Source organism: Wyeomyia smithii, chromosome 3 (assembly GCF_029784165.1).
Source record: "Wyeomyia smithii strain HCP4-BCI-WySm-NY-G18 chromosome 3, ASM2978416v1, whole genome shotgun sequence".
NCBI classification, from domain to species: domain Eukaryota; kingdom Metazoa; phylum Arthropoda; class Insecta; order Diptera; family Culicidae; genus Wyeomyia; species Wyeomyia smithii.
In genome coordinates this window covers 70,278,096-70,292,358 of record NC_073696.1, presented here as the reverse complement: position 1 = coordinate 70,292,358, position 14,263 = coordinate 70,278,096, and the positions used below count along the sequence as shown (strand labels likewise).

General features: G+C 38.4%; 1 protein-coding gene across 4 annotated transcripts in view; it reads right to left on the bottom strand.

Annotated features, from left to right (window-relative positions):
- Positions 1–14,263, bottom strand: part of LOC129731391 (pseudouridylate synthase RPUSD2-like) — a 503,699-nt gene that overhangs the window by 45,684 nt on the left and 443,752 nt on the right. For all 4 annotated transcript variants that reach the window (XM_055691365.1, XM_055691364.1, XM_055691362.1 and 1 more), the window contains one exon: positions 3,235–3,455. In XM_055691365.1, coding sequence (XP_055547340.1) covers positions 3,235–3,455 — 221 coding nt within the window. The remainder of the gene's footprint in view (positions 1–3,234; positions 3,456–14,263) is intronic.

Below are 14,263 nucleotides of genomic sequence, written 5' to 3'. Positions count from 1 at the left end.
GACTGTAAAAGAGTACGTGAGTTCCTGCTAGCGAGAAGAAGTACTCGACTAGGAGATGTGTTTAAAAACTGTGCTCGAAAACGAAAATGCTTTCTTCATCTACCCGGTTTTGCTTCATGCACCGACAGCCGACAGTGGGGTGAAGTATCGCATACTGTGGCACGTGTAGGGTATTGGACTGCTTTGGTAAGATTTTTACAGCAGTCTTATGCAAAACCAGCCGAAACAAACCGCTACCGAAGTAGTCCGATATCCTATTGTTTTTTGTCCCTCTGCAGCCATCGCAAAGCATCTTGAAACAATTGTCTTAGATTGGTCGCTCGCTAGTATGGAGTAGGTACACACGAGTACACACGAGGAGAGTAGATGAGAGTGTGTACATATGATCTAGAGGGCGACTGCGAGCAAGAAAGAAAGCGAAAAAGAACGAGAAATAGCTTGAACGGAGATTTCTCCAGTGTGTAATAGCGGCAGCTACGAAAAGCTCATATGAAGTGTTGCATGCTGTTCACGAGCGAGACTAACAACACTGCTTTTGATTTAGATAAAAATTGAGATAAACGTTGCACTGGATTTTTTAATTGGGTAAAAATATTTGTTATATTGAGATGAAATTTTTGTTATACAGGGTGTTAAGGCGCTCACTTAAAATCCCTTAAGGGGTGATAGAGGACCCTATTTTATGAAAAAAATCCTTCTACGCATATGGCCAAAATTTAACTACTGCATATTTATTCACTGTTTTCAGTTTTCGGTTATGTTTGCCTTTAACGAGGTCTAGCACAAGGAGTATGATAGCTAGCTCAATTCTGTTATTTTCGTTGGAAAGTTGAGAAAATTTCGTTATCAATAGTGTCTTAAAACGTCGAAGTAGAGATAATAAGAAGCACTTAGGTACAAAAGTAAAATTAAATGTTTTTTGAGAACTAAACTGCAATTTTCTCTCTGAAATGTGTGATAAACAGATGAACATGGGTTTTGTTGTTAAATAAATTAAACATTGAAGTCTGCTCTACAAGTTGTTCTTTGACACCAAGCATCTAACTCTTTTAGCTTAACTGCTATTTCACTTCAAAAGCAAAAAGTTGCACCTTTCTCTACTGTTGTAAGGTTCACAATGTTCTGCCCCGCTGTTTTTACGTAGACGCGTCGTTGCATGGAGGCGCAGCTTATTGCTTTTAAAGTGAAATAGCAGCTAAATTAAAAGAGTTAGATGCTTGGTGTCAAGGAACAACTTGTACAGTAGACTGCAATGTTTAATTTAGGTAACAACAAAATCTGTGTTTAATACACATTTCAGAGAAAAAATTGCAGTTTAGTTTTCGAAAAACATTTGGTTTAACATTTGTTCCTTTCTAAAAGTTTCTTATTCTCTCTAATTTGACGTTTTTTACGAAAGCTCTCCATTGAAACTTACAGAAATGAGCTAGCTATCATACTTCTGTGCTAGACCTCGTTAATGGCAAACATAACCGAAATATAAAAAAGTGAATAACTCTGCAGTAGTTAAAATTTTGGCCATATGCGCAGAAAGATTTATCTATGAATCTATATGCTTCTGGGTGGAAAAAAGACTTAAACGGCTCATTAACTTTACAATTTTAAAATATTATATTTAAAACAATCGGAACATGAGTTGATGAAAGATTTAAGTAAAACTGGCTAATATTCCGAAAGCATCAAAACTCTCAGTGAATTGAAGTTGGAATGATTTTTTTAATGAAAAAGTTTTCAAGTGTACGTTACGAAATATTATATCCACTTTCTAAGCAAAACGAAAGCAAAGGATAAAGCAAATCAAACCGACAGATGATACATCTGATCTGATGGAGCCGTCAACTCTCCCCTTTTATAGACCGTTAGGCCAAATCCGAATCCAAACTGATGGAAAGCAAAATAAAATTCTGTCTAGCTCACCACAAACGCTGATTTGCGGTTGCTCTTTCATGCTCAGACAGACCCGAAATCCAACCGAATCGTCACTTTAAACATTGACTGTCGCCATTAGGACAACTGCGAACTTTAGCCGGTTCATCACGGGCCAGGAAAATATTCTACCCGATGGGCGACTAATTGGATCCGTTCGGGTCTGATCCCTAACGCCTCATCATCATTGGCTCGCTTGGGTTCAAAATGCTGAAAGAGGAATGCTTCTGCGTTCAAGATTGTTCGAAAATTTGAGTTTTTTCAAACCGACTGAATTCTACAGAAATTGAATATAAACTGGCCAGTCTACAATGAACGCTGACTTTAGAAATGCCATTTTCAGCACTGGGTTCGATTAACATCCGGCTGATGTGAAGTCTGGCGGAGAGAAAATGTCAACGCGCCAGGCTACAGGAGGTCTATGTCAGCCGTCACTCTTCTCCCCCTTTCTTCCTAAGGCAACAAATAAGAACCGATAAAATGAAGAAGAATTGGACGGAGAAAAAATCAATTTCTCCGACTGGAACATGTTAACTGAACACTGTTCAAGCTTTTACTACCCGCTGCGAGATGGGTTCAATTAAAAGCAACATGTATTGGATTTTTATCGGGTAATTAAATTACTCGCTTCGTGGCGTCGCCACCACTGCCATCACCACCATTACCATCAGGCCGTAGCACAGCCGAACGAGAAAGGCTTTGCCCATAGCCTCTGACCTCGCATCGATGAACCTGAACGGGTGCGAAAGAGGAGAACTGCAGAGCCTTTATCCTGATAGACTGCCCCAGGGTAAGTGGGTTAATGGGGCCGTGTGTTTAGTTTCAGGATGCAGCAGCAGGGCTTCAGAGGTTACATCGTGTAATAATGATAATGATGAAGGGTAAAAAGATGCTATAATGCTTAGTGTTACGTTGCCGGTTGGAGTTCTCTGGTAAACCGACCTACGAGCGGGGAATTGTTAATTGCGATGAACAAAATCCCATGGATGTTGTGTTCACCTCGATGTGATAAAAGTGTACTTTCATCATTAATAGAATGCTACACTAATTGGGGTTCACGTTCTAAGCTGGATGCAGTTGATGCAAAGTTAATTGCATTCTTAGCAATTTCAACGTATGCAATTAGAGAACAGATAATCATTCCTGTATAGAAACATTGTAAAATTGACATTTGAATAAAATAACTTTCACGTTCCATTATGCTCAAACCGTTTAACTTGATTATAAACTAATCAATAATAAAGACCACGAAATTTTATAGGAAATATAATAATGTAAGATAAATAAACCACACACAAGGATACTCACTCGGGAAACTCGCCCTCGACCCGGCAGATGTACTCCTTCTGGACCTGCCGGTTCCGTATCTGGTGCTCCATTTGGCGGGCCTTCTTCGGACTCCGCCCGAACAGCAGCAGACCCGAAGTCAGCCGGTCCAGCCGGTGGATCGTTCGCAGATTCTTCAGGTTGTACTCCTTGGCCAGGATGAACACCACCGTGTTGTGGCGGTAGCGACCGCATGGATGGACCTATTGTTTGTTGTTGTTGTTGTGGTGGTGGTGGACACACGAGTGCACGCGCAAGCGAGACGACAGTGAAATGGGTGAGATAATTAATTTTAATTACTGAATTGTTTTTCTACCTGGAGAAATTGTTTACTTTTTATCATCATATAGTAGGGAAAATAAATGAAAATAATAACGAAAAAGAAAACGAAGATCTTTTCGAAGGATTAGGGATAAAACCGGTTAGTTTATTTTCATGGGTACCCTTTTAGGGTGACAACAGAGAACAGTAAATTATTTTTTTTATGGAAAAAAGCAACAAACGTTAAACGGGTGAGTGCCAGCAACATTAGGTTTGGTTAGGCACCCAGTCAAATAGAGGAGATAAAAAAAGAGTTAGTGAAATTAATGATGAGAAAATACACAGACCAAAAACCGTTAACGATGTTGAACGCTGCGAAATGTTTGTTTGTATTGTGTTCTGTTACTTAGCGATTCAAATTTGTTCTTCCTTGGCCAGGTTCTAAAAATGGTCTTTAGGAATGTTTGCTCGTGTTATTTGCCTCCATTCACTGCGGAGGAAGCTGAATCACAAACACTGCTTGTTATGAACTGGAAATGGCACAGGTAAAAAAGGTTAGTCATTGTTTAGATAACGAGCATGAATGCATAAACAATGTTCATTGTTTCGTGACGAGGTTTGTGCGAGAACTGAAAAAACGATTTTGATAAGGGGTTACTGCAGGAAAATTGAAAGATTATCTTTCGTCATAACGAGAAACCCTTTACTAATGAGCAAAATATTCATTCACCCTGTTGACTTCCGTAAATAAACAAAGATTGTCATCGGTATAATGTGTGATAGAGTAAATGATTCTAATTTATGCAAACATTTATTGCGATAAAACAATACGAATGTTTAAATATATATTGCCACGCTGTTGTTGTTTCGCACGGATAGAACTTTCCGGTGTGAATCTCCTAATAGAATAAACACCCAACTGGATATCATCAGTCGAAGCAGACACAAATTAATTCGGGATAACTTTCTCTCTTCAACAACAACAACACCGGTAGCAGTAGCAGCAGCAACAGGATACACGCGGAAGTGGAGGGTATAATGCAACATCGTTCGATTGATTCGATCAGGAAATGGACGGGAATCGACATAAAAGAACGCCGGGCGAAGATGGCCAGAATCGAATGAAGCTGTTTGCGAGGCTTCGATGTCTGTGTGTGTATGTTTGAATGTTGTGTCTATCACATTGTTCACAGTCTCGCTACGAACCGCAATAGCAGCAGCAGCAGTAGCGAATGCTTGCGGTTTTGAATGCAGACTCCAATCCAAGACATCTTCTTGGATCAGCTGCAAGATGCTAGCCTATAATTGAATAGGATAGAGCACGTGATACGGAACTGGCAGGGATAACTAAGTTTTCAATAAGCAGATTTTCCCCGGCGATACTGTTTTCCTTTGGTGGTTGGTGGATTGCGAGGAATGTGGCGGGCAGAGCTGCGATTAATCCAAGCAAAATGTTGACTATGACGAGAAAGAAAATATCATCGCACTCGTTTTTTTCTCTAATGAATAGCCAGTAACCATCACAGTAAGCGTGGAGATCCGACAAGTGAATCAATATCTTGTCTCTTTTGTTGCCATTTTCGGGTTTCCATTGTCAACCGTCGTGAATGTACAGAGTTTACTCGGAAATATCACTGCAATGCAAATCTAGGTGATTTTTGGAACATCAAAAATCGGTTCAGTAGCGTGATTATTTCAGTGCCAGCTTGAAGTTTGTTGCTATCAGGATTTTTTAAATTTGATTTGCTTTGCTGTATTGGGATAACTACGCTAGCGTTTGTTCTGCCATTGGTAAGATCATTGAAATGAGATTAATTTGGATGATCGATTTTAATTTAATATTTGTTTAACTAGATTTTGTTACAAAACCAAACATGACTGAAATTGAAATTGAACAGTTTCAAAGTTGAACCGTGCCAAAATTTAACAGGATCTGTATATAAATATACATACCCATACATAGTTAAAAGTTTTCTGTTTTGCCACCCGCGATTCATTTTTTGCCGCGAACTAACACTGTTTTTGGTTTAAGCTACAACAAGCACGATATTCAAGAGTCAAATTCATAAACTCAAAGAGCAACTAAAAATGGAATATTGTTTTTCAGATATGAGATCATTTGAAAAAAAATTAATAGAATTTGTTTATTACAATTGGTGTTGTGTTTATTACAATTGGTGTTGTGTTTATTACAATTGGTGTTAAAAAGCATATTCTCTACTGAGAATAAAAATGAATGATCATACAGATTCAAAATGTACCAAACTTAAATACGCTCAGTTACAAAACGAAGTAAAGGCCCGAATACACACACGGCGTGACAACGCCTTCCTGACGAAAATTGTCAGTACCTTCTTAAAACCTTTTAATGTGCCTTCTAGCATCTACCACCTTCCACTCGTCTACACGGAAGGAGCAATCACGCCGTCTCGAACTCCGCCGTACGCTAACTTTCTTGTCGTCATGCCACCTAATTCATGTTTGTTTATGTTTGTTGGAAGAAAAAATAAGGCAACACACTTCTAGAATCACCAGCAGGCGGAAAATGATACAACACGGCGTGCCAGCGCCTTCGCCAAAAGAAGGCGACACAAGATCGCGTGGAAGGCACGATGCGTCTACACGGAAGGCAGTCAAGTACGCAGCTGAAGGCGGCGAACGACTACCTTCATCACTAGAAGACAAAGCTAGAAGGTTCTGGTTGAAAGGCGTCCCAACGGAAGGCGCGTTTACGCCTTATAATTTGTATGGAGAAGGCGTCATTACGCCGTGTGTGTATTCGAGCCTTAATAGTTGTTTATTGACAATGCTTTTAGTCGGCGTGCAGCCAAACCGAACCAAGCGTCGAAAGACATTTACCGCCGCGATTGCTGTGTAGGCAAGCTGCTACAGAGAATTTTTGTTATAATATCGTTATCAGATGCTCAAACGATTTCGTTAGTTCATAATAGATAGATTATTACTACTCATATCCACTGGGTGTCAATAACTCAATCTGAGAAAACGGCGCTTAGTTCAGTCTGATCGCAAGCCGACCATATATCAATATCATACATATCAATTGAAGAAAAATCATTGATTTTATGTTTGCTATCCTAATAACATCATGCTGTCAAAATGAACTTGATATTTCTGCTGGTTCAATCTCAGTACAGCCATACCCGAATGATGGAGAAAGATAGCAAGAAAAAAATGAGAGTGAGATTTGACGCTAACAGAATCGTCGAAACATCGCCAACTCTTTTGTAATGAACCATGCATCGTAGTTGGCTGATTCTGGTGTTGCATCGTTTTGGCGTAATGTCAGTAGTATGATATTGACTTTCCGCAGCTCTGGTGGCGGGTAATTTACCACGACAATGGAATCTATCGGATCGAATGAGGCCAGGATGATGGCTTCCAAAGCAAATCTATCGATAGCTCAAAGCGGATTTAGTTTGAGCTAAGATTTTCTTGTGTGTTGTATGTTTTTATTATATTAGTGAAATGTTTCTTTATCAAATGAATCAACCCACCAATGTTGATGTCCCGGAAGTAAAACGTGACTGATTTTAACGTCTTTTATCTTACAACTAACTTGATTGCTAACTTATTGACTGTAACGAGAACTTATCGTAGCAATTGAAGATTTTAACGATTTTGTCGACAGTAATAATAATAATGAATAATAATTTGTGTCGAACGTAAAAAAAAATTGTAAAACCATAAAGAAAGAAGAGGCGCTTGTTGTTGCTTCATCATTTGCTTGCATATTTAATGAAATTTAGTACCGCTTGTTTAAAGAGGACAGAGACCTGCCAGCTGGACAGAAGTAAAGAATAAGCCATTAGACCAATCGGGGCCTATCCACCACCTTCCGTGCTTGGCAGGCAGTGCGACAAAAGCGTGCCGAAGTGGGAGACTTATGAAGAAAAGTGGAAGCAATCATTGAACTATTCATTAAATTTTACATAGCTTCTAATGTTTCAACATTAGTAGGTCTATGTTATTCCAGTGTACTAAACCAAGAATTCCGATTTTTTTGCAGCGTTTTCTGCCTTGCTAAACAAAAACATGCCAGATCGGCACTGCTTAAGGCATTGCTGGTCTAAAAAATTATTAATGAATCAAAATTTTATTCTTTAAACTAAATTTAGAATTCCTGTTAATGAGAGCATATCGTCGGTTTCATGCAACACTGGCACAACTCAAAATTTTGCATTTCTGAGTTTTTGATGGCAAACGACGCAAAATATTGTTAAGTATCTTCCCACGAAACCTCGTTTCAAAATACATAAAAAATCCAGAGTTATGAGAAGAAGTGCCTTTGCTGCACAAAACGAAATTTCTCTATAAAGTTAGTAAAAATAAAATTTCAACTTTTACAACGTGTTTTTAATATGTGCATAATATTCCTAAAAGTGTTAGATAAGGATTGGAAATCTTAAACTTTAGAGTTTTCTTGAAAATTGAAAATTAAATTTTCGAGGTAAATTTTCAAACGCGTTATTCTCGAAACTATGTTTTTTGAGTTGTGCCAGTGTTGCACTCAGATTTGGCTCAAATTTTGTGTTTTGGTTGATTTATGGCATTATGTAAAAATCCCAATTTTGGTGCCTTTTTGTGGGACTGCTCATTAGCAAAATAATAATATGAAATGTTATAACTCGAGTTTTGCTCATAATACCTCGGGGTGATATTGTGAATTAATGTAAAATTTTCGTAGGAACACGATGGAGTTGTTTCATTTGAAATCAAAATATACCATTTGCCGAAAAATCAATTTATTTTTCATACGCAAAAGAAATATATCTGGCAACACTGTCACTTAAAATTGATATTTTTTGGAAACCTCAACTATTTTTTCCAAAATCCATGCATCAATTTATTTCTAGACATCATGCTTTTGAAGCTATAATTGAAAGAAAATAAGACTTTTTGGCGAAAAATTGCACTTTTTTTTAAAAAAAGGGAGGGTCTCACGGGGCGAGGGATGGACCGATCGGCTCCTAAATTGGGATTTTTGCCTAATGACCTTCAATCAACCGTTCCACAAAATTTGAGCCAAATCTGAAAAGGCCGCGTACATGAGGTGTGCACACTTGAGATGGAATGACCCATCTTCTAATTTATCTAAAATTCTTGAGAGGTCCTCAATACCTATTCGAAAAAAAATGAATAAAATGATTTCGAATTTGTTCGAAATATAGATGACAATGACTCCAAAACCATATGGACATTATCCTTACCACCTCCCCCCTCTCAGTTGTCAACGTGGGTTATGGACGGTCCTTTGGTGAATAGTTCACTAGGGAAAATCCGGTTTCCTGTCGTGTTTCGCCTCGTGATTTTTGTTTCATGAGAATCACTTGTTTCACAAAAATAACTTCGGTAGAGGCTAAGCCAGATAATCCTATGAATGTAATTTTCATCCCATTGAACGCTTTGATCGTTGGTGAGAACTTTCAAACCAATCTTGTACGGCTTCTTCTTCACTTAGCATCTTTTCACCTAAATAAGACGATTACGATCCCTTAATGTCTTCACCAGTAACTGGAATTCGACTCTATGACCAATTTGGTAGGTAACGTTATCATCAGAATCAAACGTTGAAATTTCCTATTTGATAAAATTAAATTTTGGTGAAATAGTTACCACCATAGGTGGAACTCTCTCTTTTGTAAAAGAATTTCCATTCCGAATTATTTCATTAGCAATAACACCCATTTGGCCAGTAGAACAATGAATAAATTTTTACTACAAACGCTAGAGTGTCGAAAGAGAAATCTCCCTCTTTATCCTCGTAGCGATGCGTGGCTTGTTTTTTCGCCCTGTCATTTCGACAAAACGGAAAAGTTGAAAACTAATATCAAGTTTTGAATATGTAGTCCTGAAGGCTGAGTGAACTGACCTCCAGGCACTTTAAAATGCGGCACTGTCACAAACCACAAACTTTGGAATTATAGACAGTCAAAGATTGATTTACAAGCAATCGAAAACGCAACCGACCTGTCAAACAGCTGATCAACCCATTTGTGTTTTAGGTATTATTTAGTTCTCTCCTTCAGTGGTTTTTAACATATTCAACTGGTTAACAAATAGACAGGGTCTAGTTGATTGTCAGTGGCTATTTTGTCTGTGACTTACATATATTTGTTCATTCCTTGTTAAGAAGCTTTTTTGAACTTGTTATCAACAATAATCCTCCCAGCTGGTCTCGAGGTTCGATGCTACCTAAAAAGCCAGTCGGCGTAGGTTCAAGACTGTTAGGTTCGAGACTGTTAGTATCAGCAGGATCGTAGCGCTAGCCCCGCAATTGTCCTGTACACGAAAAAAAGTTGGCTGCTAAGTCTGTGTATAATAAACAGACGGTCGTGTTCCAATTCGGAATGTAGCACCAAGGATTTGCTTTGATTTTATCAGCACTAATTAGGGTGAATTGGGGTTCTATAGTTGCGGTATTCACAAGTCGCCAGATCAATGGTTAGCCCAGCACCAACGCGCATACTTTCCATTATGCAGCAGATGATGAATTCGACCTAGCCAGAACGATTTGACACCCAAATCGAGATAAACGGTAACTTGCAAATTTGACGATAAGTAAAATTGATACCTGAAAAATGAAAAGTCATGTGATTGTCCTTTGAATTCCTTCGGAGAGAATAGATGCAACTAGGTGGGTAAAAAGGGGGACGGACTACGCTGCACATTTTTTGTAGCTCGAAGTCAATTGTTCCACTCGTCCTACAAATTACAATTACAGTACAAATTATAGTTGACCCTTCTCAGAGCCATAAATACGTTCTAGAGACAATTTATTTCAAGCGTTAAATCGCGTGGCACTAAAATCATTGAAACTGACTGAGCTCTATTCCTTGGATTTCAACAATTTTCGTGATGCTCTTGTTGTTTTAGCGGTTTAGCAATTTGCACCATATGATGCCGTAGGACGTAATTCTACGTCAAATTTTAAACAAAGGAATGCACATTGTTTCCAGAACTGCAAAAATGAGATCGAAATTATTTGACCCAAAAAAATCCATTTCCGAGCCGTGCCGTAGTGTCTTCAAAAAAGTTGTTCGAATGATTATTCACCATGTTATAGAATTTGCAATGTTGTGATTAATTCACTTAACAGTAAGAAATTTTCTCGTTTTAATATATGAAAGCCCACTTTGTTCAACTTTTCTCGTTTTCAAATATGAAAGTCCACTTTGTTCGACATAGTTGAAGCACATTTCAAAAGAAACAACTTTGTTAAAGACACTTCTTTCTACCTATTTAAATGGACTTTTGTGGAGCTTTTAATAAATTACCCCAAAAATAGACTGTTTTCGTCAATAACCAAAAAATATGAGTGATAAAAATTAACCTAATTTGATGAAATTGTTTGTTTCGTTACAGCAAACAATATTCCAGAGCATTCAAAAATTGTAGAAAATCACTAGTAAATGTTATATTGGAAAAATTGATAGTCAGTGGCAATTTATTGAAAACTCCATAAAAATTCTTTTTTTTATAGAATATGCTACGATGACGAGGAACAAAGAAAATTTCTATATGCAAAAATGAAAAAAGTTGAAATCGCTTCCATGCTTGTCATTCTCCTCAGTATGTGAAAGGTGAGGAGAAATTATTGACCGCGCACTTCCCTTCCAGTATGTGCCTGCGTGTAACAAATGCTTTCACCACATTGCTTTTTTCTCCACTCCAAAGTGTCTCATCCTCTCCAGCCAGCTTACAGAGAGACAAACACACTTCCAGATCACCCCACATCTGATAGAAACAAGAGGGGTGAATCACTCTACAGAGAAAACGCAGAAGTACACAACAATGTCCACTGGCGAGTAGTCCGGAAGGTGAAAGAAAAACCTACCGGGCAAAAATGTAGTCCTCGTGTAGCTACACTGCGAAAACGAATTCCACCAGAGTAAATTCGACCGGCACGAGCAACGTAGTCTATTTTTTTCTCCCAATCTCTTTTCCTCTTCTGCCATGCTCAAGAAACCAACTCCGAAACGCACCGCAGATAGCTCTGCAGTGTAATTATTGTGCGTGATGTCTACACGTGTAAAGCAGGTATTACACGAAGCAAATATTTGCTATTTTTGGTACGGATTTTATTTTGTGCAAATAAAAATCGTATCAAAAATAGCAAATATTCGCTTCGTCTAATACCTGCTTAAGAAAGTGCACCATAGTTCATTGTCTCGCAAGAGAGAGGTTTCATATTTCACCGCAGTGCGTTCAGGTAGCTCAGCAGATAAAAATCGTTTGTCGCTCTCTTCTAGTATGAGCGTTGATTTGCTCTTTAGTGTGACGGCAGTTTTTTTTTGCAGTGCAAGATGTTCTCCTGCACTCTAGAGGTTTTCTGAATAGAAAAGACAAGCATGATCGCTTCTCAATTTTAGGCGGATTAATAACAAAATTGCAACTTCTGTAGAATGGCGAATAATTATTAGATCTACTTTGCTGAAGGCACTACGACACCAAAATTTATTTTTGGGGGTCGAAATAATTTCGATCACGTTTTTGCAGCTTTGGGAAAAGTGGGGAATGGCAAGGAAAGTAAAACATTTTCGAATTCTGCATCAGCCGTAGTGGAAAACTGACATCAAAGAAACGCAAGAATACACTTTTTCGCAAATAAACTACTAAACTAACTTTTTTTTTCAGTCATAATGGTTATGGCGGGTGACAGAAAGATATATTAACTTCCTCAATTATGATTTGGAGCATTTAAAAATTATTTGATATTTCTCACAATACTGACAAGTTTGTTTGATTTAGCATCATTGTGGATTGCCATTTATCGATGACACGGGATGATTCTAGTTCTCTTGTTATTCTCCGCTCCTCACAAATCAAGCAAGCAAACAAGACACAACGATCAAGTCTACACGCTACCGGCACATTCACAGTTATTAGCAGAGGCCAAACGGCTGAAAGCAAGCGCTACGCGACAGATTCGGACAAAATTACTAATATAACATGTTCAGCAATGCTGTGCAATGCTGAGGTCCGCCGGTTGATCCGTCTGCTTTGGAACACTGCGATCGAATGTGTCGCCTGCTCAGTCTTGCAGCGCCTAAATCAGCTGCTACTCTGCCGACTGCGGGTCGAGCCAAATTATAATGAGAGTCAACCGTCCTTTTGCTGTTGTAAGCAAGTATACAATGAAGACTAAATTTCTGCATGCTAGCTTTCATATGTGACTACTGAGAGTTAATCTTCCAGTAGGCGTGTTTTTGTAGACATTTCTCAATAGTACCTATTGCATCACAAAATCACAATTCTCCGCATTTGCTGGACGTATAGCTAATATTATAATTGATTTCTGTAAGACAAAACGAAATCCGTTGGAATCTGAGTGAGTTTTAATTTCGTGTTGTTCTTGATGTTTTCGTTTTTTCAATTTGTACCTTTATACCTATACGTTACCGTAAGACGTAATTATAAACCAAAATAATAAAATTAGGACATTTTTTTGGAATTGCTCACTTTTAGACTCTATGGGATTATGTCCATTACTTTGCAGATGTTCTTTCCGCTCACAATTACAATGCTGATCGACAAATAAAGTTTCCGAGACCCTACTAATTCAGTGGCATCATAAATAACAACTGTTCAATAACAAAAACCACACTCCACTAACTTAACTTTGTGAAAATCTCATATGTTTGAAAAAAAAAACGAAATAGTTTTTTTTCTCGTTTGCAATGCCAGTGCGAATACAGCCTCAAACCACTATTAATAATAACAGATGCTATATTAATATCCTAAACGTCGAAACAATACCGTGCACATGGATGAACGATGCGAAAAGCAAAGACCGTTACTTTCCAGTCTAGTTCAGTCCAGCGTAAACGGAAGGGATAACGGAATCGCATAAAGTATGATTTGGGTTTCCATAAACCGACAGAGTTTTGGATTTCATATGAAAATATATGTAGTATGAATGGTGCTTCTTCAAGGGTTCCGAGCATCAAAAGTTCGACTCTGCCAGCTGACTTGATCCGGCCAATTTTACGCACTGCCGTCGGGAATGCTTTGGGATCGAGTTTCGACATAAAAAAATTTTCTGCTAGTGTCTTCGAGCGACGGAAGAGTTGAAAGTTGGTAATTTTAGCTGAAAAACGAGGCTCCGTTTTCTCGGCTTCAGTCTATAAAAAAAACAGACAACCGATAAATTGCTGCTAAAAAGTTTGCTCCTTATCAGTGTGTTTAGTTGCCGGTAGTTCCTTTTTTTGGTTTTTTGGTCATAAACATTAGGATGCAGAAGGTTGACTCGAGAATATCCCCCGATGCCGTTTGAAATATTGATCTTTAGGGGTAAAAAATATTGAATATAAGAAGTAAAAAACGTACGCTTGTGGCGTTTCCTCTTAACATGAGCTGGAAGAAAATCATGAAGAAAATACACCCACCTTATCAAATCGCTCTCTGGAAATCATCTCCACTCAGTTTAGGAAATTTTGGCACAAAAATTTGTCCACTGTGTTACCGTCCCGTATATCCTCATCCGTTCCGGCTGGAATAAATATTGTGCTATAGATCAAAACGCACAATCCCAACAGATTAAAAAAAAGTGCGTCCCCTAAATTCCTATCTCGAACCAAATGGCTCTCGGTTTATTTATGGCCTTTGGCCAGTCGCAAAGCGACCAGCAAGAAATGATCTTGTTCCTAATGCTCATCGTTGTCCGTCCACTCGTATAAACACTTTTTGCAATGTTACGACTAAGCCCACACACAAAAAGACTATAGTGTGA